Below are 25790 nucleotides of genomic sequence, written 5' to 3' on the forward strand. Positions count from 1 at the left end.
ACTCCCCTCACCTGCCTCACACGACACTCCCCTCACCTGCCTCACACGACACTCTCCCCTCACCTGCCTCACACGACACTCCCCTCACCTGCCTCACACGACACTCCCCTCACCTGTCATAGTGCCCATTTAACAAGAGGTTTAAACGATGTTTCATTGTTTCAGGGACCCCGAGGCGGCCCGCGGCTCATCTCAATCAACAGGACTGACCAGGGCTTCGGCTTCACCCTCCGCCATTTCATCGTCTACCCACCCGAGTTATCGGTACGTGCAAGCTCAGGCCAACAACACGAACACCAGGACTGGCGTGGGCGGGATAACTGGGAATGAGTGAAGATGGTAACTCATGAAGGGTATGGGGGTCGTTAGCGGGAAAAGTAACGACCTTGTGAGGCAGGGGAAGGGTTGGGCAAGGAGACTCGAACCCGGGCCATTGGGGAATTCGACGAGTTGAGGAATAGTGACGTTTGGGCCGTGTGGTGAGCGATTGTTGTGACTGATGATGGTGACGGCTCTTGTGAGGCTGCGGCCGGAAGTGACTCTTGTTACTGAAGAATGTTGGTGTGTTGATTGTTGCAGTGCAGTGCTACCAAGTTGCAGATTCTGCAACTCCGCTGCTCAACGGTTGTTTCCAGTCCGAGTCTCCATGGATATTTGTATCCAAGACGGATTCCAGATTCTATCCTCCTTTCCCCAGTAACCTTATCACGGTGATGTTGCCTGATGATACCTCTAATTCGTCGAGGAGTCTTGGGTATGAAGTACTCAATGTGGTCTCTGTCAGCGCCGTCAGCAGCCAGCACATCTGCTCGTTCATTGCCACATATTTCAACATGGGAGGGGATCCACATGCTGTGGACCAAGGAGATGTTGGGATGCCATGTATTTTGTGATCTTACTTCTTAGCACTCTTTCAAAGATCTTAATGATGTGTGATGTTAGTGCTATCGGTCTGTAATTTTTTGCCTCTGCCTTATTTCCTCTTATCTATTTCCTCAGAGTGGTGCTATCTCTGCTGTTAAGATAACCTCAAGAAGATATGTGTGGGGTGTGGGTGTGGGGTGTGGGTGAAGGTGTGAGTGTGGATGCCCCCTCACACTGTAGAGGGGCCCCCTCACACTGTAAAGGGGCCCCCTCACACTGTAGAGGGGCCCCCTTACACTGTAGAGGGGCCCCCTCACACTGTAGAGGGCCCCCTCACACTGTAGAGGGCCCCCTCACACTGTAGAGGGGCCCCCTCACACTGTAGAGGGGCCCCCTCACACTGTAGAGGGGCCCCCTCACACTGTAGAGGGCCCCCTCACACTGTAGATGGCCCCCTCACATTGTAGAGGGCCACCTCATACTGTCGAGGGCCACCTCACACTGTAGAGGGCCCCCCCTCACACTGTAGAGGACCCCCCCTCACACTGTAGAGGGTCCCCCCTCACACTGTAGAGGGTCACCTCACACTGTAGAGGACCCCCTCACACTGTAGAGGGCCCCCTCACACTGTAGAGGACCCCCTCACACACACTATAGAGGGCCCCCTCACACTGTACAGGGCCCCCCTCACACTGTAGAGGCCCCCCCACACACACTATAGAGGGCCCCCTCACATTGTAGAGGACCCCCTCACACTGTAGAGGACCCCTCACACTGTAGAGGGTCCCCTCACACTGTAGAGGGTCCCCTCACACTGTACAGAGCCCCCATCACACTGTAGAGGGTCCCCTTCACACTGAAGAGGGCCCCTCACACTGTAGAGGGGCCCCCCATTCACTGTAGAAGGCCCCCTCACACTGTAGAGGCCCCCCCCACACACACTATAGAGGGCCCCCCCACACACACTATAGAGGGCCCCCCTCACACTGTAGAGGGTCCCCCTCACACTGTAGAGCGCCCCCTCAGGCTTCCTCTTGATGACAGTCTGCTCCTTGTTCCTTGTTCCTAAGTCTAGGTGTTGACATGCTGGAGAGCATCTCACGCCCTCCACCCACCTCCCTGCTCTCTCCGTCTCCCACTACCTCACAAATGCAACACTTTTGCCTAACCGGAAGTGTACGAACCGAAGCTCCCCACTTAACCTATCGAGGCCAATGTATAACAATTTTCTTAATTACGATGTCGTAATTTTGACTAATGCATCGCATTTTTAACGGACTTGTCGATTGTGCAAAAAATGCGACGTATTGGGTGAGGGGCCGAGTTGATCACTGATGGACAGGTAGCGAATATTGTCAGCAACACGCTCAACGTGACGCAAGCACACGCACGCACATGCACGCACACGCACATGAAGTTGGAGAGGTGGCAGTAAACCGAAAAGCCTTGGAAAGGTTTGAAATTACCAGAGATGAGGTTAAGAGACATCTGTTGAATCTGGACGTGAGAAGTGCTCTTGGACCAGACGGAATCTCACCATGCGTACTGAAAGAGTGTGCAGAAGTACTTTGCTTGCCACTCTCCATAGTATATAATAAGTCACTGGAGACGGGAGACCTTCCAGAAATATGGAAGACAGATAGTGTAATATAAGCTAATGTAATAATGCTACCCTATAAGAGCAGCCTCTTATGGGATACTGTGTCAAAGGCTTACCAATGGTCCAAGAAAATGCAGTCTGCCCAACCTTCTTGCTTAAGTTTTGTCACCTGGTCGTTGAATTCTATTAAATCTGTGAGGCAAGATTTGCCATCCCTGAACCCATGTTGGTGAGATGTCACGAAGTCCCTTCTCTTCAGGTGGGAGGGGGACCTGGAGGTTGGTGGGAGGGGGACCTGGAGGCAGGTAGGAGGGGGACCTGGAGGTTGGTGGGAGGGGGACCTGGAGGTTGGTGGGAGGGGGACCTGGAGGCTGGTGGGAGGGGGACCTGGAGGCAGGTGGGAGGGGGACCTGGAGGCAGGTGGGAGGGGGACCTGGAGGCAGGTGGGAGGGGGACCTGGAGGTTGGTGGGAGGGGGACCTGGAGGCAGGTGGGAGGGGGACCTGGAGGTTGGTGGGAGGGGGACCTGGAGGTTGGTGGGAGGGGGACCTGGAGGCAGGTGGGAGGGGGACCTGGAGGTTGGTGGGAGGGGGACCTGGAGGCAGGTGGGAGGGGGACCTGGAGGCAGGTGGGAGGGGGACCTGGAGGCAGGTGGGAGGGGGACCTGGAGGCAGGTGGGAGGGGGACCTGGAGGCAGGTGGGAGGGGGACCTGGAGGCAGGTGGGAGGGGGACCTGGAGGCAGGTGGGAGGGGGACCTGGAGGCAGGTGGGAGGGGGACCTGGAGGCAGGTGGGAGGGGGACCTGGAGGCAGGTGGGAGGGGGACCTGGAGGCAGGTGGGAGGGGGACCTGGAGGCAGGTGGGAGGGGGACCTGGAGGCAGGTGGGAGGGGGACCTGGAGGCAGGTGGGAGGGGAACCTGGAGGCAGGTGGGAGGGGGACCTGGAGGCAGGTGGAAGGGGGACCTGGAGGTAGGGGGGGTCAACATCACCTCCTGGAGCCTCACCTGTGTTCTCTACTAATTATTAAATGTAATGGTATTCTTGTTGGGGCTTTTGTTGCTTAAGTTGCCCATGTTGCTGGGACACCGGTCTTCAAGTTGCCCCTCTTACGAAACCTGTTCATCTTTCCTCGATCAACAGCGGCTTAGTCTTTATTTATTGAACAGTTTACGAACTGGGGAATGTTGCGAGGTCGCCCGCCAGCTGTCCTCCAGAAGCTGTCCTCAAGCTGTCCTCCAGCTGTCCTCCAGCTGTCCTCCAGAAGCTGTCCTCCAGCTGTCCTCCAGAAGCTGTCCTCCAGCTGTCCTCAAGCTGTCCTCCAGAAGCTGTCCTCCAGCTGTCCTCCAGAAGCTATCCTCCAGCTGTCCTCCAGCTGTCCTCCAGAAGCTGTCCTCCAGCTGTCCTCCAGAAGCTATCCTCCAGAAGCTGTCCTCCAGCTGTCCTCCAGAAGCTGTCCTCCAGCTGTCCTCCAGAAGCTATCCTCCAGAAGCTGTCCTCCAGCTGTCCTCCAGCTGTCCTCCAGAAGCTGTCCTCCAGCTGTCCTCCAGAAGCTATCCTCCAGAAGCTGTCCTCCAGCTGTCCTCCAGAAGCTGTCCTCCAGCTGTCCTCCAGCTGTCCTCCAGAAGCTGTCCTCCAGCTGTCCTCCAGAAGCTGTCCTCCAGAAGCTGTCCTCCAGCTGTCCTCCAGCTGTCCTCCAGAAGCTGTCCTCCAGCTGTCCTCCAGAAGCTGTCCTCCAGCTGTCCTCCAGCTGTCCTCCAGCTGTCCTCCAGAAGCTGCCCTCCAGCTGTCCTCCAGCTGTCCTCCAGAAGCTGTCCTCCAGCTGTCCTCCAGCTGTCCTCCAGAAGCTGTCCTCCAGAAGCTGTCCTCCAGCTGTCCTCCAGCTGTCCTCCAGAAGCTGCCCTCCAGCTGTCCTCCAGCTGTCCTCCAGCTGTCCTCCTGCCTCACACGACACTCCCCTCACCTGTCATAGTGCTCATTTAACAAGAGGTTTAAACGATGTCCTCCAGCTGTCCTCCAACTGTCCTCCAGCTGTCCTCCAGCTGTCCTCCAACTGTCCTCCAACTGTCCTCCAGCTGTCCTCCAACTGTCCTCCAACTGTCCTCCAGCTGTCCTCCAACTGTCCTCCAGCTGTCCTCCAACTGTCCTCCAACTGTCCTCCAGCTGTCCTCCAACTGTCCTCCAGCTGTCCTCCAGCTGTCCTCCAACTGTCCTCCAACTGTCCTCCAGCTGTCCTCCAACTGTCCTCCAACTGTCCTCCAGCTGTCCTCCAACTGTCCTCCAGCTGTCCTCCAACTGTCCTCCAACTGTCCTCCAGCTGTCCTCCAACTGTCCTCCAACTGTCCTCCAGCTGTCCTCCAGCTGTCCTCCAGCTGTCCTCCAACTGTCCTCCAACTGTCCTCCAGCTGTCCTCCAACTGTCCTCCAACTGTCCTCCAACTGTCCTCCAGCTGTCCTCCAGCTGTCCTCCAACTGTCCTCCAACTGTCCTCCAGCTGTCCTCCAACTGTCCTCCAACTGTCCTCCAACTGTCCTCCAGCTGTCCTCCAGCTGTCCTCCAACTGTCCTCCAGCTGTCCTCCAACTGTCCTCCAGCTGTCCTCCAGCTGTCCTCCAGCTGTCCTCCAGCTGTCCTCCAACTGTCCTCCAACTGTCCTCCAGCTGTCCTCCAACTGTCCTCCAACTGTCCTCCAGCTGTCCTCCAGCTGTCCTCCAACTGTCCTCCAGCTGTCCTCCAACTGTCCTCCAACTGTCCTCCAGCTGTCCTCCAGCTGTCCTCCAACTGTCCTCCAGCTGTCCTCCAACTGTCCTCCAGCTGTCCTCCAGCTGGGGTCGTCCAGGCTAGCTACCACCTGCCTCTCACGGTCGTCTAGAGCGAGTGCGACAAACACCTCCAAAGGATACCTGACCATCTAGGGCGCCTGACAGCTGAGTGGACAGCGCTTCGGATTCGTAGTCCTGAGGTTCCGGGTTCGATCCCCGGTGCAGGCGGAGACAAAATGGCAAAAAGTTTCTTTCACCGTGATGCCCCTGTTACCTTGGAGTAATAGGTACCTGGGAGTTAGACAGCTGCTACGGGCTGCTTCCTGGGGGTGTGTAACAAAAAGGAGGCCTGGTCGAGGACCGGGCCGCGGGGACGCTAAGCCCCGACATCATCTCAAGATAACCTCAAGATAACCATCATCCAGGCTGTGATTCATGGGTCAGGCTGCGAGCAGCCGCATCCAACAGTCTGGTTGATCAGTCCAGCAACGAGGAGGGCTGGTTAGAGGCCGGGCCGCGGAGACGTTGATCCTCGGAATCACCGATTTTTTATTATTATTAATATAATAGATACATCAACATTTGTGCAGCTGCCCTAGCCTATATGAAGGGGAGTACAGTGTGTGTCAAAAAGCTAGCTACGTGACGCTAAAACTCCCCATCACACAGGATGGTTAGTCATACAGAGGCATGTGATCAGTAGTCTGCACTGGCAGACTCTGGGTGCATTATGAGGATATCATCAACACAAGAGTGAATAAGGCAGCAGTGGTACTAGAAGTCTCCATCACACAGGATGGTTAGTCATACAGGGACATATGTTCAGTAGCTGCACTGGCAAATTTTGAGTGCAATATGAGGATATCTTCAAGAACACGAGAGTTAATAAAGTAATTGCAAAGCTCCAAGTACCTCATGAAACTGGTCTGAAAGGTCTAATAACTGGGCATTCAGTGATGTAGTGTGGGAGATCATGCCGCAGTTCTTGCTCACAGAGTTTGCACCTGGAGTGATCAGGATTGGGAGATCCGTCACCTGTAGCCACCTGCCACAGGTAACGGTAACCCAACCTCATCCTGGCAACCATTGTGTCGTACAGCACAAGGTAAGTAGCCAACCTCCCTCCCATGCGCCCTCCCACGCGCCCTCCCACGCGCCCTCCCACGCGCCCTCCCACGCGCCCTCCCACGCGCCCTCCCACGCGCCCTCCCACGCGCCCTCCCACGCGCCCTCCCACGCACCCTCCCACGCACCCTCCCACGCACCCTCCCACGCATCCTCCCACGCATCCTCCCACGCGCCCTCCCACGCATCCCTTCTCAGGCTTTCTTACACCCGCTCTCTCCCACACACCCTCCCACACAAACACACAGAAGGATTAAGACAGAGGAAGATAGTATGAGGCTACAAGATGACGTAAACAAACTGAAGAAATGGTCCAACAAATTGCTTCTAACGTTCAACCCGAGTAAATGTAAAGTAATGAAACTAGGTGGAGGAAACAGGAGGCCAGACACTGGATACCGAATGTGAGATGAAGTCCTTCACGAAATGAACAAGGAGAAATATCTACTTGATATTAATACGCCAAACCTGTCTCCTGAAGACCACATTAAAAGAATAACATCGGGGGCGTATGCGAGGCTGGCTAATATCAGGACTGCCTTCAGAAACTTGTGTAGGAATCTTTCAGAACCTTGTATACCACATATGTAAGACCAATCCTGGAGTATGCGGCCCCAGCATGGAGCCCGTACCTTGTCAAGCACAAGAAGAAACTGGAAAAAGTTCAAAGGTATGCCACTAGGCTAGTCCCAGAACTAAGACGCATGAGGTACAAGGAAAGGCTGAGTGGACTGCACCTCACGTCGCTGGAAAACAGTAGAGCTCAGGGAGACATGATCACCACGTACAAAATTCTCAGGGGAATTGATAGGGTAGAATAGGCAAGGAGGGATTATTTAACACGGGTGGTACACGCACAAGGGGACACAGGTGGAAGCTGAATGCCCAAATGAGCCACAGAGACATTAGAAAGAACGTTTTCAGTGTCAGAGTAGTTAGTAAATGGAATGTATTAGGCAGTGATGTGGTGGAGGCTGACTCCATACACATATTTAAATGTAGATATGATAAAGCTCGAGAAGCTCAGGAATCTGTACACCAGTTGATTGATTGTTGAGAGGCGGGACCAAAGAGCCAAAACTCCCCCCCCCCCCAACACAACTAGGTGAGTACAACTAGGTAAGTGGTCCCACACGGCCACAAGCCGTCCTGGCGCAGGCCACCGGTTAAGATAGACCCAGAGTGTTCAGAGGCCAGACTTACCCCTGTATCTGGGTACCTTCAGTGAGTCATGGGCGTCTCCCCGCCCGTCCTCTCACCTAATGCGTCACATTTTGGACGGAATCCACCAAGTTGTTAAATGTGCGACGAATTAGTGCAAATTAAAGCGCTGTACTAGTGACGTCTTCCGTGCATGGGCCTCGATAGGCAAGGTGGGTTGCTTGGGTTCGTACATTTCTAGTTAGGCCTTTTTACTGTGTGTTATTCTTGCTATTGTTACCATGGGTTCGAGCCCCTGACCTGTTATACTGAGTCCTTCCTCTAATGGTACACGAGGAGTGGGAGACACGCATCTCTCATGTTAAATCCCCAACATTGGTATCTCATGTTTGGAGGGATGGGGGGTTCATACAATGAAACTTGGTTACTTGACCCAACCTAATACTTTGTAACACCACTCTATTGTAACACCACCCTAAAATGTACCACTATAATGGAACACCACTATAATGGAACACTAAACTATCCTGAGTAACACTTCCCCATTGGTTGCACTTGGTAACACTGTTATGGGCTGACATATGATGGTTACACCGGGACTACAAAGTACACTGCTAACACAGGATGAAATACGCTGCCACCATCTGCCTTTGACCATTGAAACTATATCAAGCAACGAGGCAAGAAACATTGCTTGACTTGGAGAGTACTTTCTATGACTGTCATTAATTATGTAAACGGTTGTCAGCCACTATATCCAAAAGGCTAAGAGGATTCAACAATTGACAAAGACGGGAAATTTAACGAGTTTATTGAGACCAAAATTATGTCAATCACCACTTATAAATGCTACTCTAACACTGGCAAAAAGTTAAGAAATTTGGACATGGAACAAAAACTCAGAGATCACACACATTACCTTAAGCTATCTGTCTCTCCCTGGCTGAGATGTTCTTCACAGCCCCGCTCTCGATCCCGGTGTACCGCACTCTGACTTTTCTAAGTCCCTCCAGGACCTCTATATACAACCCCCACAGGGGGAGGGGGAGATCTGCTGTTGCTACCCACCAAAAGTGTACAAACACTCAAGAAATATTTCAAAAAGCTTGTTTGACATTCACCATACACTCTTCAAGAGAGGAGTTATTAATTACATGTGTGACTGACCTCTGACCTGGCCAAAAGGGGGAGATCCAGGGATGTTTACACATAAGAATCTGGAGTCTAATTTCCTTGCATGAAATATTACATACTTGAAACTATGCTGACTAAGACTAACCCAGGAATTTTTAATCAATATACAAGATAAACCGGAGGTCATCTGGGCTGACCTCTTGGAGAAGGCTTCCCTGGGTGTGAACTCTAAGGGGGGGGGGGAGATCATGGGTGTTACAGCTCCCTTTCCTTGACCCAACCTAATACTTGCTTACCGTCGAACAGAGACCCTAACAACTCCCTGACATAACACACAGCCGACCTGGGTAGCCACACTCCCGCTACCGTCGATCAACCAACAGTGGACACTGGAGTGCTTGCAATTATTTGGGAGATCACCTTGGTAAGCGTCTGGTTCTGGGAGAGGGTCAGCTTCACCTTTATTCAGGGGTGCGGCTCACACTGCCGAGTTGTCATGAGTATACACCCGCTCTCAGCCGCCGTGACTCCCCGCACTCTCCTTACTGTGGGATGATCTCTCAATCACCCTTAGTTATAGTCCACTATCACCCAAATTATAGCCGTCTCTCTCTCTCTCTTCCTCTCTCTCGCTAGCCAGGAAGCCTTACCAGGACAAGAGTAAAAGCCAACTAACAAATATAATATTTAATACATAAGAAAATACACAATATACATACTGGGAATAGTTATAAAACAATGCCACCCCTTAGGCTGCTACCAACTGATAACACTTCAATATCGCCTCATGTTCCCCCAACCTATAACTGTATCAGGCTGCTGCTTAAACTTCAGCCTACAGCCTTCTGCTCCCTTCACTGCTCCAGGCTACAATACACGGCACATAAAATATTCACATATTTCCTAGTCTACAAAAGCATCAGTCTCTCACCTTACACTGCGCCTCTCATGCCAAAACGCCATCAAGCCACTCCCTTCAACATGAACGTGTCTGTAAGATCCTCTGTTCCATTACTCGAGGTCCTCTAGCACAATCATCAATGTGGGTCCTCAAAATATCACGTGAGGTACTCCTGCAGTTCCTTCAATCAGCTGCACATGAAGTCGTCCTTGAATGTCAGTGAAGCTCCTCCACCCGCTTCACACAAGACCTGTGTAGCTCCCCCTACACTCCTTGAAGTTTCACTATGTCAGTGGAGGTCCACTCCTCAACTAGAGGTCCTGCACCACCTTGTAGTTCAGCTTATACTCCTCCGGTACGAAGTTCTCTCACTAACTTCTCCCACACAAACCTGCAAATTCTTCATCATGCCATAATAAATGTTTTCCTAACAAAACATAATTAATGTATTCACAGAAAATAAAACTTTTCCATCTGACATCTTTTAAAACACTAATGCATCGCTGTGATGGTCCTCCCCCATCCTGGACGAGTCCACACTGGGAACATGTCTTGACACGACGTTGGGGGCCTCCGCTCACCAGTCAGCACTTAACCTTCGGCGAGGGAGGATGTACCATTCCTCCCTCTAGCATGTTCTCTCAACTCTAACTCCTTATATTTGCAAACTGGCTCAATAAAAATGTATATCCTACATACATAAACACTTGCCATGATCGCGGGGCACATGATCAAGCACAGGCAACCACTATAACAACTGCTACATGAACTTACTGAAAAATTCGTAGCTCAAGGGCTTCCAACTCCGGTCCTTCAAGATGGCGTCCTCTAAGATGTCCAACAAAGTTTCTTTAAGACTGCCTCACAGCTCTTCTGCTCTTGACTTGAGTACACAGAGTCACCCAGCAGGCTCCACAACACAAACACCTGCTTGCTACCTTCCTCTTGAAGAAGCACCACTTAGACAAGGCTGCCTCTAATTATCAAAATCACATAGAAATGGTGTATGAAGTTCCCTTACAGCTTCCTCACACTTGACATCAAGTAGTTTTCGCTCCACCACTAACACAGGGAACTATACCCTTCCTCCTCCCAGGAGATCACGACGTACACACCACCTCTGACGACTGCTGTAGCTCAAGTGACGTCACAACCTCCTGCTAGCATCACTTCATGCCACCAAAGTATCGACATCTCATTTCATGTCACTCATTTAAATGTTCATCCTCTGCTCATATTTTTAAAATATTCACTGACGTTCATTATATATATAATATATACATCTTTCCTCTGACCTCTCACTCAGATCCGGAAGGCAGAATAATTCTCACTGGGGTAGACTCGTTCCACCCAGGCTACACGGGGTCCCTCCCACACACTCACAGTTCCCATACAATCATTCATACACTGCCCATACATTCATTCATACACTACCCATACAATCATTCATACACTGCCCATACGTTCACATAGCGCCCATACAATGAGGACTCGTGCGTGTGACCAATCAAGGCCGCGTGGTTCTGCCACACCCAGAGCTGGAGCTCAACCCTGACAAACATAGTATGAAACAGAAACGTTTTCTCAGGATAAGGAATGTTGTGCTTGTGTATCTGTGTATACTATGTATGTATATATATATACAAATGTGTATATGTATACACACTTATGTATATGAACATTTATATATATGTATACACATGTAGGTATTTATAAACTCAATGTAGGTATATACACATATATGTATAAATACACATGTTTGGAGGTACAGTATATACTAATATATAGACAGGAATATTTATTAAACTTTCATAAATTTCAAATTTTAATCAGACTTATATTTAGTGTAAGACTTAATTTCAGTAAAAGATTCGTGAAGTAACCAACAGACATTAGAGGGAGGAGTAATATGGAGACACTCCTTCACTAGTATGATGAATATATTCTTCGGTTGCCCAATTGTCAGTAGATCAGTCCGTTCTCTGGATGTTCCACTCCGTAAAAAATGCATCGGTTTTCCCCTCACCAGAAACGTACCCAAGCAACCCACCTACCCTCTCGAAGCCTGTGCATTGAAAGCACAGTCCGTCCTCCAAACAAAGACCCTAAAATGATTCCATGCACCCGCCAAACCCCAGCTGTTTATGAATGAAAAACCGGTTTACATACGACTCACAACTGCTGACGTTCGAACACTTCCGGAACAAGTGCTTCACTGACGACATTTGTTCGAACCACAACGCTGTAAATGCTTCACCCACGTACTACAAATACATATAATCGTCAACATAACCTAAGCACCTAACCTAACCTATTCTTATATACGCACAATATGCTAATAATATTATATGCTATAATACTATATGCTATAATATTATAATATTAATTTATATTTGAGAACATTCCCGTTTTGAATGAACAGCATGTAAACATTTATAACTGCGTCTCTGGGGTCGACCGCTGGATGGAATGGACAGTATTACAATAGGATGAGGGTGTGTGAGTATGGTAGATGAGGGAGGTGTGAGTATGGTAGATGAGGGAGGTGTGAGTATGGTAGATGAGGGAGGTGTGTGAGTATGGTAGATGAGGGAGGTGTGAGTATGGTAGATGAGGGAGGTGTGAGTATGGTAGATGAGGGAGGTGTGTGAGTATGGTAGATGAGGGAGGTGTGTGAGTATGGTAGATGAGGGAGGTGTGAGTATGGTAGATGAGGGAGGTGTGAGTATGGTAGATGAGGGAGGTGTGTGAGTATGGTAGATGAGGGAGGTGTGTGAGTATGGTAGATGAGGGAGGTGTGTGAGTATGGTAGATGAGGGAGGTGTGAGTATGGTAGATGAGGGAGGTGTGAGTATGGTAGATGAGGGAGGTGTGTGAGTATGGTAGATGAGGGAGGTGTGAGTATGGTGGATGAGGGAGGTGTGAGTATGGTAGATGAGGGAGGTGTGAGTATGGTAGATGAGGGAGGTGTGTGAGTATGGTAGATGATGGAGGTGTGAGTATGGTAGATGACGGAGGTGTGAGTATGGTAGATGAGGGAGGTGTGAGTATGGTAGATGACGGAGGTGTGAGTATGGTAGATGACGGAGGTGTGAGTATGGTAGATGAGGGAGGTGTGTGAGTATGGTAGATGAGGGAGGGTGTGAGTATGGTAGATGATGGAGGTGTGAGTATGGTAGATGACGGAGGTGTGAGTATGGTAGATGAGGGAGGTGTGAGTACGGTAGATGAGGGAGGTGTGTGAGTATGGTAGATGATGGAGGTGTGAGTATGGTAGATGACGGAGGTGTGAGTATGGTAGATGACGGAGGTGTGAGTATGGTAGATGACGGAGGTGTGAGTATGGTAGATGACGGAGGTGTGAGTACGGTAGATGACGGAGGTGTGAGTATGGTAGATGACGGAGGTGTGTGAGTATGGTAGATGAGGGAGGGTGTGTGAGTATGGTAGATGAGGGAGGTGTGAGTACGGTAGATGAGGGAGGGTGTGTGAGTATGGTAGATGAGGGAGGTGTGTGAGTATGGTAGATGAGGGAGGTGTGAGTATGGTAGATGAGGGAGGTGTGTGAGTATGGTAGATGAGGGAGGTGTGTGAGTATGGTAGATGAGGGAGGTGTGAGTATGGTAGATGAGGGAGGGTGTGTGAGTATGGTAGATGAGGGAGGTGTGTATGGTAGATGAGGGAGGGTGTTTGAGTATGGTAGATGAGGGAGGTGTAAGTACGGTAGATGAGGGAGGGTGTGTGAGTATGGTAGATGAGGGAGGTGTGAGTACGGTAGATGAGGGAGGGTGTGTGAGTATGGTAGATGAGGGAGGTGTGAGTATGGTAGATGAGGCGGTGTGTGAGTGTGGTAGATTAGGGCGGTGTGTGAGTGGTAGATGAGGGCGGTGTGTGTGGTAGATGAGGGCGGTGTGAGTGTGGTAGATTAGGCCGGCGTGTGAGTGGTAGACGAGGTCGGTGTGTGTGGTAAATTAGGGCAGTGTGTGTGGTAGATGAGGGCGGTGTGTGTGGTAGACAAGGGCGGTGTGTGGTAAATGAGGCGGTGTGTGGTAGACGAGGGCGGTGTGTGGTAGATGAAGGCGGTGTGTGAGTGTGGTAGACGAGGGCGGTGTGTATGTGGTAGATGAGGCGGTGTGTGAGTGTAGTAGATGAGGGCGGTGTGTATGTGGTAGATGAGGCGGTGTGTGAGTATGGTAGACGAGGGCGGTGTGTGTGGTAGATGAGGGCGGTGTGTGTGGTAGATGAGGGCAGTTTTTTTTTCTACCACAGACGTGGCCACACATTTACAATGCTAACCAGCATATATACATTTTCTTCTGTCCTCCATGGACAGGGTGAGAGAAGTGTTAAACATATAGTTCAAGGGTTTATTGAACACTCAACCACAGAAGGTGATTGTAGTGCTTTTAAAATGCTAAGCTAACCTACATACGTAAATACATAGATACACAGATTTACGTATGCCCTACATAAAGTGTTTCATGTGTCTTTTACATAGTGTCAATAATGTACATTCACTAAGGTGAAATGTAATTCTGATCAGCTTCCATATATACTTTATACCCATACATATACATACACACACACATATACATACATATATACACACACACACATGCATTCATATACATTTGTCTCATTTACTCTGACAGGGTGAGGTAGCTGATAAAGAAACTAGTGTGCAATTAAGCACTTAATCACTGAAGGTGATGAAGGTGCTTTTACAAGCTCAGGTTATATAGTTACATCATATATATACATTGTATGATTGATATATTACATGGTCAATTTTGGATACAAGTCCAATATGAGGGCAGTGTGTGTGGTAGACGAAGGCGGCGTGTGTGCTAGACGAGGGCAGTGTGTGTGCTAGACGAGGGCAGTGTGTGTGGTAGACGAGGGCGGTGTGTGTGCTAGACGAGGGCAGTGTGTGTGGTAGATGAGGGCGGTGTGTGAGTGTGGTAGATGAGGGCGGTGTGTGGGGTAGATGAGGGCGGTGTGAGTGTGGTAGATGAGGGCGGTGTGTGTGGTAGATGAGGGCGGTGTGTGAGTGTGGTAGATGAGGGCGGTGTGTGTGTGGTAGATGAGGGTGGTGTGTGAGTGTGGTAGATGAGGGCGGTGTGTGTGTGGTAGATGAGGGTGGTGTGTGAGTGTGGTAGATGAGGGCGGTGTGTGTGGTAGATGAAGGCGGTGTGAGTGTGGTAGATTAGGGCGGTGTGTGAGTGTGGTAGATGAGGGCGGTGTGTGTGGTAGATGAGGGCGGTGTGTGTGGTAGACGATGGCGGTGTGTGTGGTAGACGATGGCGGTGTGTGTGGTAGATGAAGGCGGTGTGTGGTAGATGAGGGCGGTGTGTGAGTATGGTAGATGAGGGCGGTGTGTGAGAAATGGTAGATGAGGGAGGTGTGTGAGTATGGTAGATGAGGGCGGTGTGTGTGTGGTAGACGAGGGCGGTGTGTGTGGTAGATGAGGGAGGTGTGTGAGTGTGGTAGATGAGGGCGGTGTGTGTGGTAGATGTGGGAGGTGTGTGAGTATGGTAGATGATGGCGGTGTGTGTGGTAGATGAAGGCGGTGTGTGTGTGTGGTAGACGAGGGCGGTGTGTGTGGTAGATGAGGGCGGTATGTGTGTGAGGTAGATGAGGGCGGTGTGTGTGGTAGACGAGGGCGGTGTGTGTGGTAGATGAGAGCGGTGTGTGTGTGGTAGATGAGGGCGGTGTGTGTGGTAGACGAGGGCGGTGTGTGTGGTAGATGAGGGCGGTGTGTGAGTATGGTAGATGAGGGAGGTGTATGTGTGTGGTAGATGAGGGCGTTGTATGAGTATGGTAGATGAGGGCGGCGTGTGAGTATGGTAGATGAGGGCGGTGTGTGAGTGTGGTAGATGATAGCGGTGTGTGAGTATGGTAGATGAGGGCGGTGTGTGTGTGGTAGATGAGATCAGTGTGTGGTAGATGACGGTGTGTGTGTGGTAGATGAGGGAGGTGTGTGAGTGTGGTAGATGAGGGCGGTGTGTGTGTGGTAGATGAGGGCGGTGTGTGTGTAGTAGATGATGGCGGTGTGTGTCTGGTAGATGATTGCGGCGTGTGAGTGTGGTAGATGAGGGAGGTGTATGGTAGATGAGGGCGGTGTATGAGTGTGGTAGACGAGGCCGGTGTGTGAGTGTGGTAGACGAGACCGGAGTGTGACTGTGGTAGACGAGGCCGGCGTGTGAGTGTGGTAGACGAGACCGAAGTGTGAGTGTGGTAGACGAGGCCGGCGTGTGAGTGTGGTAGACGAGGCCGGCGTGTGAGTGTGGTAGACGAGGCCGGCGTGTGAGTGTGGTAGACGAGGCCGGAGTGTGAGTGTGGTAGACGAGGCCGGCGTGTGAGTGTGGTAGACGAGGCCGGAGTGTGAGTGTGGTAGACGAGGCCGGCGTGTGAGTGTGGTAGACGAGACCGGAGTGTGACTGTGGTAGACGAGGCCGGCGTGTGAGTGTGGTAGACGAGACCGAAGTGTGACTGTGGTAGACGAGGCCGGCGTGTGAGTGTGGTAGACGAGGCCGGCGTGTGAGTGTGGTAGACGAGGCCGGCGTGTGAGTGTGGTAGACGAGGCGGGCGTGTGAGTGTGGTAGACGAGGCCGGCGTGTGAGTGTGATAGACGAGGCCGGCGTGTGAGTGTGGTAGACGAGGCCAGCGTGTGGTAGACGAGGCGGGCGTGTGAGTGTGATAGACGAGGCCGGCGTGTGAGTGTGATAGACGAGGCCGGCGTGTGAGTGTGGTAGACGAGGCCAGCGTGTGGTAGACGAGGCGGGCGTGTGAGTGTGATAGACGAGGCGGGCGTGTGAGTGTGGTAGACGAGGCCAGCGTGTGGTAGACGAGGCGGGCGTGTGAGTGTGATAGACGAGGCGGGCGTGTGAGTGTGGTAGACGAGGCGGGCATGTGAGTGTGATAGACGAGGCGGGCGTGTGAGTGTGGTAGACGAGGCCGGCGTGTGAGTGTGATAGACGAGGCGGGCGTGTGAGTGTGGTAGACGAGGCCAGCGTGTGGTAGACGAGGCGGGCGTGTGAGTGTGATAGACGAGGCGGGCGTGTGAGTGTGGTAGACGAGGCCAGCGTGTGGTAGACGAGGCGGGCGTGTGAGTGTGGTAGACGAGGCCAGCGTGTGATAGACGAGGCGGGCGTGTGAGTGTGGTAGACGAGGCCAGCGTGTGGTAGACGAGGCGGGCGTGTGAGTGTGGTAGACGAGGCCAGCGTGTGGTAGACGAGGCGGGCGTGTGAGTGTGGTAGACGAGGCCAGCGTGTGGTAGACGAGGCCGGCGTGTGGTAGATGAGGCGGGTGTGTGGTAGATCACACTACACTTCACACACTCACTCCACCATCATTATGAAACCTGTCCGGGGGTGCTTCTGTCACGCTCGCGGGGGTCCATCTAACACGCTACCCCCCCTCCCTCCCCCCCCTCCCCCGCCTCACAATCTCCCCACTAGGGTGTTAATGACCCATCTTACACTCCCCATTGTGTCGTGGAGGGTGTGTAGGGTGGGAGAGGTAAGAAAATGGGGCGAGAAAATGGGATTAAATGGGTAGGGTGTTGTTAAAGGTGTTAAGGGGGGCGTGAAGGAAGTACCCCTGTGGCCCGGGCCCCCTCAGACGCCTCAGTTGTTGATGAGACATGAGTGGTGCGTGTTGTCTGTGATCGCCTCGGCTTGTGTGATGGTTGTTGATGATGAGCGTGATGAGTGCCGTGGGCGGAGACACAGCGTGCGGCTGTGATGAGGGTGTGTGGTGATGGTGGCGGGTGTGTAGTGATCGTGTGATGAGTAGTGTAGTGTTGTGGCGGCCATGTGGCGGTGAGGAGGAGGGCCCCCGAGGAGGAGCTTGTGCGCTCGCTTACCTCATTATAACTCATATCTGACCGCTACTGTTTCACACACCTGTTTCACACCTGTTTACTGCAGCACCAGCAGCACTCTCAGCTGACCCATCACTACACCTGCAGGTAGGTCCCGGGGTGCACCCCCCCCCTGACCCCTCACAAGTGATCTCTCCCTCCCCCCTCACACTCCCTCACACCCCTCTCCTCTCCTCTCAGCCCCTCTCCCCTCCTCTCAGCCCCTCTCCCCTCCTCTCAGCCCTTCTCCCCTCCACTCAGCCCCTCTCCCCTCCTCTCAGCCATTCTCCCCTCCTCTCAACCCCTCTACCCTCCTCTCAGCCCCTCTCCCCTCCTCTCAGCCCCTCTCCCCTCCTCTCAGCCCTTTTCCCATCCTCTCAGCCCTTTTCCCATCCTCTCAGCCCCTCTCCCCTCCTCACAGCCCTTCTACCTCCACTCAGCCCCTCTCCCCTCCTCACAGCCCTTCTACCCTCCACTCAGCCCCTCTCCCCTCCTCTCAGCCCCTCTCCCCTCCTCTCAGCCCCTCTCCCCTCCTCTCAGCCCCTCTCCCCTCCTCTCAGCCCCTCTCCCCTCCTCTCAGTCTCTCTCCCCTCCTCTCAGCCCCTCTCCCCTCCTCTCAGCCCCTCTCCCCTCCTCTCAGCCCCTCTCCCCCTCCCTCTCAGCCCCTCTCCCCTCCTCTCAGCCCCTCTCCCCTCCTCTCAGCCCCTCTCCCCTCCTCTCAGCCCCTCTCCCCTCCTCTCAGCCCCTCTCCCCTCCTCTCAGTCTCTCTCCCCTCCTCTCAGTCTCTCTCCCCTCCTCTCAGCCCCTCTCCCCTCCTCTCAGTCTCTCTCCCCTCCTCTCAGCCCCTCTCCCCTCCTCTCAGCCCCTCTCCCCTCCTCTCAGTCTCTCTCCCCTCCTCTCAGCCCCTCTCCCCTCCTCTCAGTCTCTCTCCCCTCCTCTCAGTCTCTCTCCCCTCCTCTCAGCCCCTCTCCCCTCCTCTCAGTCTCTCTCCCTCCTCTCAGCCCCTCTCCCCTCCTCTCAGTCCATCACCCCTTCCTCCGAACCTCTCGTCCACACCCCCTCATGGCCCCCCCTCCCCTTTCATCCCAGCCCCATCACCCCTTCCTCTTAATCTCTCACCCGCCTTCGACCCGTTCCCCTCCCACCCATCCTTTCCATCTTTCCTTAACAACCACCCTCCTTTCTCTCTCCCCCCCTCCCCCCAACCCCCACACCTTCCCCTCACCCCTTCCTCTAAGCCCCCTTCCCCTCCTTTCGGTTCGAGTTCCCTGAACCTCGAACCCCTTCACCCTTGCTCTCTCAGCCCCCTCGCCCCCACCTCTCCCATCTCTACCCTCACAACCCCTCACCCTCTCTCAGCCCCCTCGCCCCCACCTCTCCCATCTCTACCCTCACAACCCCTCACCCTCTCTCAGCCCCTCGCCCCCACCTCTCCCATCTCTACCCTCACAACCCCTCACCCCTCTCTCAGCCCCCTCGCCCCCACCTCTCCCATCTCTACCCTCACAACCCCTCACCCTCTCTCAGCCCCCTCGCCCCCACCTCTCCCATCTCTACCCTCACAACCCCTCACCCTCTCTCAGCCCCTCGCCCCCACCTCTCCCATCTCTACCCTCACAACCCCTCACCCCTCTCTCAGCCCCCTCGCCCCCACCTCTCCCATCTCTACCCTCACAACCCCTCACCCCTCTCTCAGCCCCCTCGCCCCCACCTCTCCCATCTCTACCCTCACAACCCCTCACCCTCTCTCAGCCCCTCGCCCCCACCTCTCCCATCTCTACCCTCACAACCCCTCACAACCCCTCACCCCTCTCTCAGCCCCCTCGCCCCCACCTCTCCCATCTCTACCCTCACAACCCCTCACCCTCTCTCAGCCCCTCGCCCCCACCTCTCCCATCTCTACCCTCACAACCCCTCACCCCTCTCTCAGCCCCCTCGCCCCCACCTCTCCCATCTCTACCCTCACAACCCCTCACCCTCTCTCAGCCCCTCGCCCCCACCTCTCCCATCTCTACCCTCACAACCCCTCACCCTCTCTCAGCCCCTCGCCCCCACCTCTACCCTCACAACCCCCACACCCTTCTCTCTGGCCCTCAACCCTCCTCTCAACCCCCCACAATTTATCACATTTGGTTGCGACTTATGAAGCAGAATTGTGTACTTGAGGTAAATTGGCGAATTGTGAAGAGGGGCTTGGTGTGACCCTTTGATGCCTAGGGTGCTCTGGGAGGCTCCACTTGTCCCCCATGAGGCTCCACTCGTCCCAAAGAGGCTCCACTCGTCCCCAGGAGGCTCCACTCGTCCCCAGGAGGCTCCACTCGTCCCCAGGAGACTCTACTCGTCTCCTAGAAGGCTCCACTCGTCCCCAGGAGGCTCCACTCGTCCCCAGGAGGCTCCACTCGTCCCCAGGAGACTCTACTCGTCTCCTAGAAGGCTCCACTCGTCCCCAGGAGGCTCCACTCGTCCCCAGGAGGCTCCACTCGTCCCCAGGAGGCTCCACTCGTCCCCAGGAGACTCTACTCGTCTCCTAGAAGGCTCCACTCGTCCCCAGGAGGCTCCACTCGTCCCCAGGAGGCTCCACTCGTCCCCAGGAGACTCTACTCGTCTCCTAGAAGGCTCCACTCGTCCCCAGGAGGCTCCACTCGTCCCCAGGAGGCTCCACTCGTCCCCAGGAGGCTCCACTCGTCCCCAGGAGGCTCCACTCGTCCCCAGGAGACTCTACTCGTCTCCTAGAAGGCTCCACTCGTCCCCAGGAGGCTCCACTCGTCCCCAGGAGAGACTACTCGTCCCCAGGAGACTCCACTCGTCCCCAGGAGGCTCCACTCGTCCCCAGGAGGCTCCACTCGTCCCCAGGAGACTCCACTCGTCCCCAGGAGGCTCTACTCGTCCCCAGGAGACTCCACTCGTCCCCAGGAGACTCCACTCGTCCCCAGGAGACTCCACTCGTCTCCAGGAGGCTCTACTCGTCCCCAGGAGACTCCACTCGTCCCCAGGAGACTCCACTCGTCCCCAGGAGGCTCTACTCGTCCCCAGGAGAGACTACTCGTCTCCTAGAAGGCTCCACTCGTCTCCCAGGAGGCTTCACTTGCATATTTAACTTGTAATGGGCCATATTAAGGGAATATTTGGCCTACACTTGTTTAAAAGAGCCTATTCAGTGTTGGCGTAGTATGACAATTTATCAAGTTAGAATTGAAGTGGAATATATTACACGAACCTAAGGATTTTTTGGGACTAGTAGCATATAGCAATCGATTGAAAATATATTGGCCTAGGGTAAGCCTGTAGCTGATCAGCACTAGCAAGCACAGAGGACCAGATGGGCATATATATGGACGTATTTTTTCAGTATGAGGGGCAGCTTGTTTGAGCTAGTGGGTCTTGGAGACTTGGCCGGGAGGGCTTCTCCCTCACAGCCTCAGTTGTCAGTGTCAGGAGCACAAAACGGTTGGGAGTCATTCATTTTCCACACCATGTGTGGGCCTGCGGGCTGCTCCATGCAACAGCCTGTTGGACCAAGTTATCACCAGTCGAGCCTGGTTTCAGGCCGGGCTCGGGGAGTGGAAGAACTCCCGAAACCCTCTCCAGGTGTGGTGTGTGGCCCAGCCTTCCCTGGTGATTGTGTGGTGTGTGGCCAGCCTTCCCTGGTGATTGTGTGGTGTGTGGCCAGCCTTCCCTGGTGATTGTGTGGTGTGTGGCCAGCCTTCCCTGGTGATTGTGTGGCCAGCCTTCCCTGGTGATTGTGTGGTGTGTGGCCAGCCTTCCCTGGTGATTGTGTGGCCAGCCTTCCCTGGTGATTGTGTGGTGTGTGGCCAGCCTTCCCTGGTGATTGTGTGGTGTGTGGTCAGCCTTCCCTGATGATTGTGTGGTGTGTGGTCAGCCTTCCCTGGTGATTGTGTGGTGTGTGGCCAGCCTTCCCTGGTGATTGTGTGGTGTGTGGCCCAGCCTTCCCTGGTGATTGTGTGGTGTGTGGCCAGCCTTCCCTGATGATTGTGTGGTGTGTGGCCAGCCTTCCCTGGTGATTGTGTGGTGTGGCCAGCCTTCCCTGGTGATTGTGTGGTGTGTGGCCCAGCCTTCCCTGGTGATTGTGTGGTGTGTGGTCAGCCTTCCCTGGTGATTGTGTGGTGTGTGGCCAGCCTTCCCTGGTGATTGTGTGGTGTGTGGCCAGCCTTCCCTGGTGATTGTGTGGTCAGCCTTCCCTGGTGATTGTGTGGTCTGTGGCCAGCCTTCCCCTGGTGATCACCTGGTGTGAGGCAATATTGGTAGCCCGCAGGCCCACATAGCCATCACAGCCTGGCTGATCCCATAACTCCAACACATAAACTTGTCCAGATCTCTCTCGTGAAAGCTTGTAGTGTTCCAGCATCACGTGCAGCATTAGGTGAGCCGGTTGGCTCTGCTCGTCCCTCGACCATACCTACAGCCACTCCAGGTATTCCCAGTCTATTGTCTTGGAGGAGGAGATCTTAATCATGTATTGTCTGTCGTTCTGTATCTTGCTGTAAGTGTTTTCCGGGGATCACCGCCCTTACCACCAGGATGTTGACCAGTCTCCGGCTTGATGGCAACGAACACTGGCTTGGCAAGATTGATTGGGTACCAGTCCCTAACTATTCGTCGCCCCTGTTCACCCAATAGTAAATGGGACCTGGTTGGACATACAGAAAGGGCACACAAACAGCCTGCAAAAGGGCTGTCAGAAGTCGTCAGCTCAAAACCCAACTATTTAATACAAAACCCAACTATTTGGCCTAACCCGAAACGTAGGAACCCAAAGCAACCCATCTAACTTTCCGAGGCCAGTCCATAAATAGCGTTAATATTATGGTGCTCTAATTTGTACTTATAAGTCACATTTGTAATGGATTGTTCAATTCCGTAACAAATTGCAACGTACTAGGCGAGCTAGGCTAGGATTGTTTACCCGGGTCTGCCGATGGCAGTTTTCTTGTTTATTCTTCCCATCATAAAGGTCCCTGTTGTATGCTGTAGTTGGTGATGCATTTTATACTTTGGCTCTTGTATTGCCATATATATATATATATATATATATATATATATATATATATATATATATATAATATATATATATATATATAAATTCTAACCTAGGACCTATTCTATTTAAAGTAAGATACGACTGACATTGTAACGGAGGAAAGGGAGTAATTATCTCTGATTTATAATGAATGGTAATTTACTTGTTAACTACTACTAAATAAGTGGATAATTACCATGTAATTATCAGTCTTATTGAAGGGGAATATTATTAAACAGGACAATGTCTTGCAGCTAACGGATATATAATGCAGCTTTAAATCCCTCTTAGAACACAATGACTAGTGTACTGGTGTGTGTATATATATATATATATATATATATATATATATATATATATATATATATATATATATATATATATATATATATATATATATATATATATATATATATATAGGTGTATCACCTCTGGTGCAATTGAGGGGCCCAAAGCCTCGAAGAAGGGAGGTTATCTTTGAGATGATTTCGGGGCTTAGCGTCCCCGCGGCCCGGTCCTCGACCAGGCCTCCTTTTTGTTACACACCCCCAGGAAGCAGCCCGTAGCAGCTAACTCCCAGGTACCTATTTACTGCTAGGTGAACAAGTGCATCAGGGTGAAAGAAACATTTTGCCCAATTTGTCTCCGCCTCCACCGGGGATCGAACCCGGAACCTCTGGATTACGAATCAGAAGCGCTGTCCACTCAGCTGTGCGGCGCCCTGACACACACACGGGAACACAGAGCATTCAGAGAAAAACTTTAGCTCTGAATAAGTATGAGTGTTCACTTCTTCCACCATTTGTTTGTGCACTTTATTATACAAGGTTATAAAGGTACATATCCGATTGTTTACAAAAAGTGAACATTAACCCTTAAGTTGCGCAAAACTTCATATGAGGTCGGACAGTAAGCTCAGTTTTTTAAATTTGCTGAAACGCTTTCAAATGTTTTGTGCATAATCTACTAGGCAAATGCTCCAACTTTGTCTAAAGGATACCAACGTAACTTGAAAATCAAGAAAATTAAAAATAATTATAAAATTGAATATTGAAAACTTTAGGTTTTGAAATCAGCTGCAAAAATATAAAATATCACCACGTTTTCATTTGTTGTTATTATGCTCTCAGAATAGCATATGATCTAAAAAGTGACGTACTGTCCCGTTTTCTGTTTTGGGCCCTGTGGTAGGTTAGGAGAGACGACGTTAAAGTGACAGTTTTCTTGGCGCTAGGAAACCTTAGGACGACAGGCTGACCAGAGAGAGCAGGGAGACCCCCTGTTGGATATATTGGCAATTATAAAGGAACTACTGTCAGAAAGATGGCTTATACTAGCCGCCATATCGAGTTATATTACAGTGGGATGTATGTAATATGAGCTGTGTTTAGAGTGATTTTGATCAGCAATACTGCTAGGATGTGTTGATGTATAATGCTAAGGTTATTACTTTATATTGGTGCTATTTCTAATGTCTTTTCATCATCCCATCTCTGTGATATAAATTGTAAATTTTTGTCTTATATATTGACATTTCAGTATATATATATAGACAGGTCACAAGCTGTTTAGTAAATGTAAACAAAGCCACCATGATTGAGGAAAGATGTACAGGTTTCGTAAGTGGTTGCGTAAATGGTTGATGAACCCTGGCCATGGTCTACCTGACTGTGCACCCTCGCTCCCTCTAATACATATAATTCAGTGTCACTATATACAAACATTTACAAATACACCAACACAGACTTGCAACATTTAAAAGAGAATATTTCCCTTGGCCTTCCGCTATGAAAATATCTCTAGTAAATTATTAGACTATTACGGCTGCGAGCAGCCGCGTCCAACAGCCTGGTTGATCAGTCCAGCAACCAGGAGGCCTGGTCGACGACCGGGCCGCGGGGACGCTAAGCCCCGGAAGCACCTCAAGGTAAATTGTGTATGCCTGTATATTATTACTAGTAGATCACAAAATACAAGGAATGACAGCATCTCCATAACCCCGGACAACATGTTTCAGAACAGGGCGCTCTTGCCTGTCACAGTTGCTGGACCACATTGATATGGCATTAGATGCCATGGAAGATAAGCTAAACACTGATATAATTTACACAGATTTCACAAATACCTTGGACAAATGTGACCATGGCCTGACAGCTGGGTGGACAGCCCTTCGGATTTGTAGTCCTGAGGTTCTGGGTTCGATCCCCGGTGGAGGCGGAGACAAATGGACAAAATGTTTAACCCTGATACCCCTGTTATCTAGCAGTAAATAGGTAGCTGGGAGTTAGACAGCTGCTACGGGCTGTTTCTTGGGGGTTGTGTAACAAAAAGGAGGCCTGGTCGAGGACCGGCCCGCGGGGACGCTAAGCCCCGAAATTATCTCAAGGATAACCTCTCTAGATGGTGTTATTGCACACAAAACCGGGGACAAAACCCCGCAAAAGAAATTACCGGAAAAATAGGCAGATGGTTTACAATTTCCTGACCAACAGAACTCAATTTGTGTAATAGTCAACAAAATAAAATCCAGCCCATCAACCGTGAAGAGCTCAGTCCCCCAGGGTACTGTGCTTGCTCCAGTACTTTTTCTCATTCTCATATCGGACATAGACAAGGACTCAATCTATAGTACTTTATCATCCTTTGCAGATGACACTAAATTTTTTGAGAGTAGACAACATAGAGGACACTGCAAACCTTCAATCAGATGTAAATTAGGTCTTTCAGAAAATAATATGGTATTTAATGAAGATAAGTTCCAGCTCATGCGCTACGGAAAAAATGAAAATATAAAAACGAAAACCACGTACAAAACGCAGTCAAATCATAACTTAGAACGAAAAGGCGATGTAAAGGATTTGGGTGTACTCATGTCGGAAGACCTTACCTTTAAAGAACACAATAAAGTAGCCGTCACAACTGCAAGAAACTTGACAGGTTGAACGGACTCTTTGACACTAGAGATGCTATACCGATGATGATACTCTTCAAGACGCTAGTTCTCTCTAGAGTGGAGTACTGCTGCACAAAGACAGCCCCTTTCAAAGCTTGTGAAATTGCTGACCTGGAGAGCGTGCAGAGATCCTTTACTGCTAGAATTGCTAGAATTCTCTCAGTAAAACATCTAAACTATTGGGGCAGACTGAAATGCCTAAATCTATATTCCCTTGAGCGCAGGCGGGAGAGATACATAATAATTTACACTTGGAAAATAGTAGAGGGGCTGGTCCCAAACCTGCACAAAGAAATAACATCACATGAGACCAGGAGGCATGGCAGGATGTGCAGAATACCCACGTTGAAGAGCAGAGGTGCAACAGGTACTCTGGGAGAGAACTATCAACATC

At 51.6% G+C, this 25790-nt stretch overlaps 1 protein-coding gene across 5 annotated transcripts in view; it reads left to right on the forward strand.

The window, feature by feature from the left end:
• Positions 1–25790, forward strand: part of RhoGAP19D (Rho GTPase activating protein at 19D) — a 563531-nt gene that overhangs the window by 167505 nt on the left and 370236 nt on the right. For 4 of the 5 annotated variants that reach the window (XM_069338865.1, XM_069338868.1, XM_069338866.1 and 1 more), the window contains exon 2: positions 166–264. In XM_069338865.1, coding sequence (XP_069194966.1) covers positions 166–264 — 99 coding nt within the window. Of the gene's footprint in view, positions 1–165; positions 265–17162; positions 17514–25790 lie in introns of those variants that run through there. The other variant, XM_069338867.1, reaches the window with a different exon arrangement.

This window comes from Procambarus clarkii, chromosome 40 (assembly GCF_040958095.1).
Source record: "Procambarus clarkii isolate CNS0578487 chromosome 40, FALCON_Pclarkii_2.0, whole genome shotgun sequence".
Classification (NCBI taxonomy): Eukaryota; Metazoa; Arthropoda; class Malacostraca; order Decapoda; family Cambaridae; genus Procambarus; species Procambarus clarkii.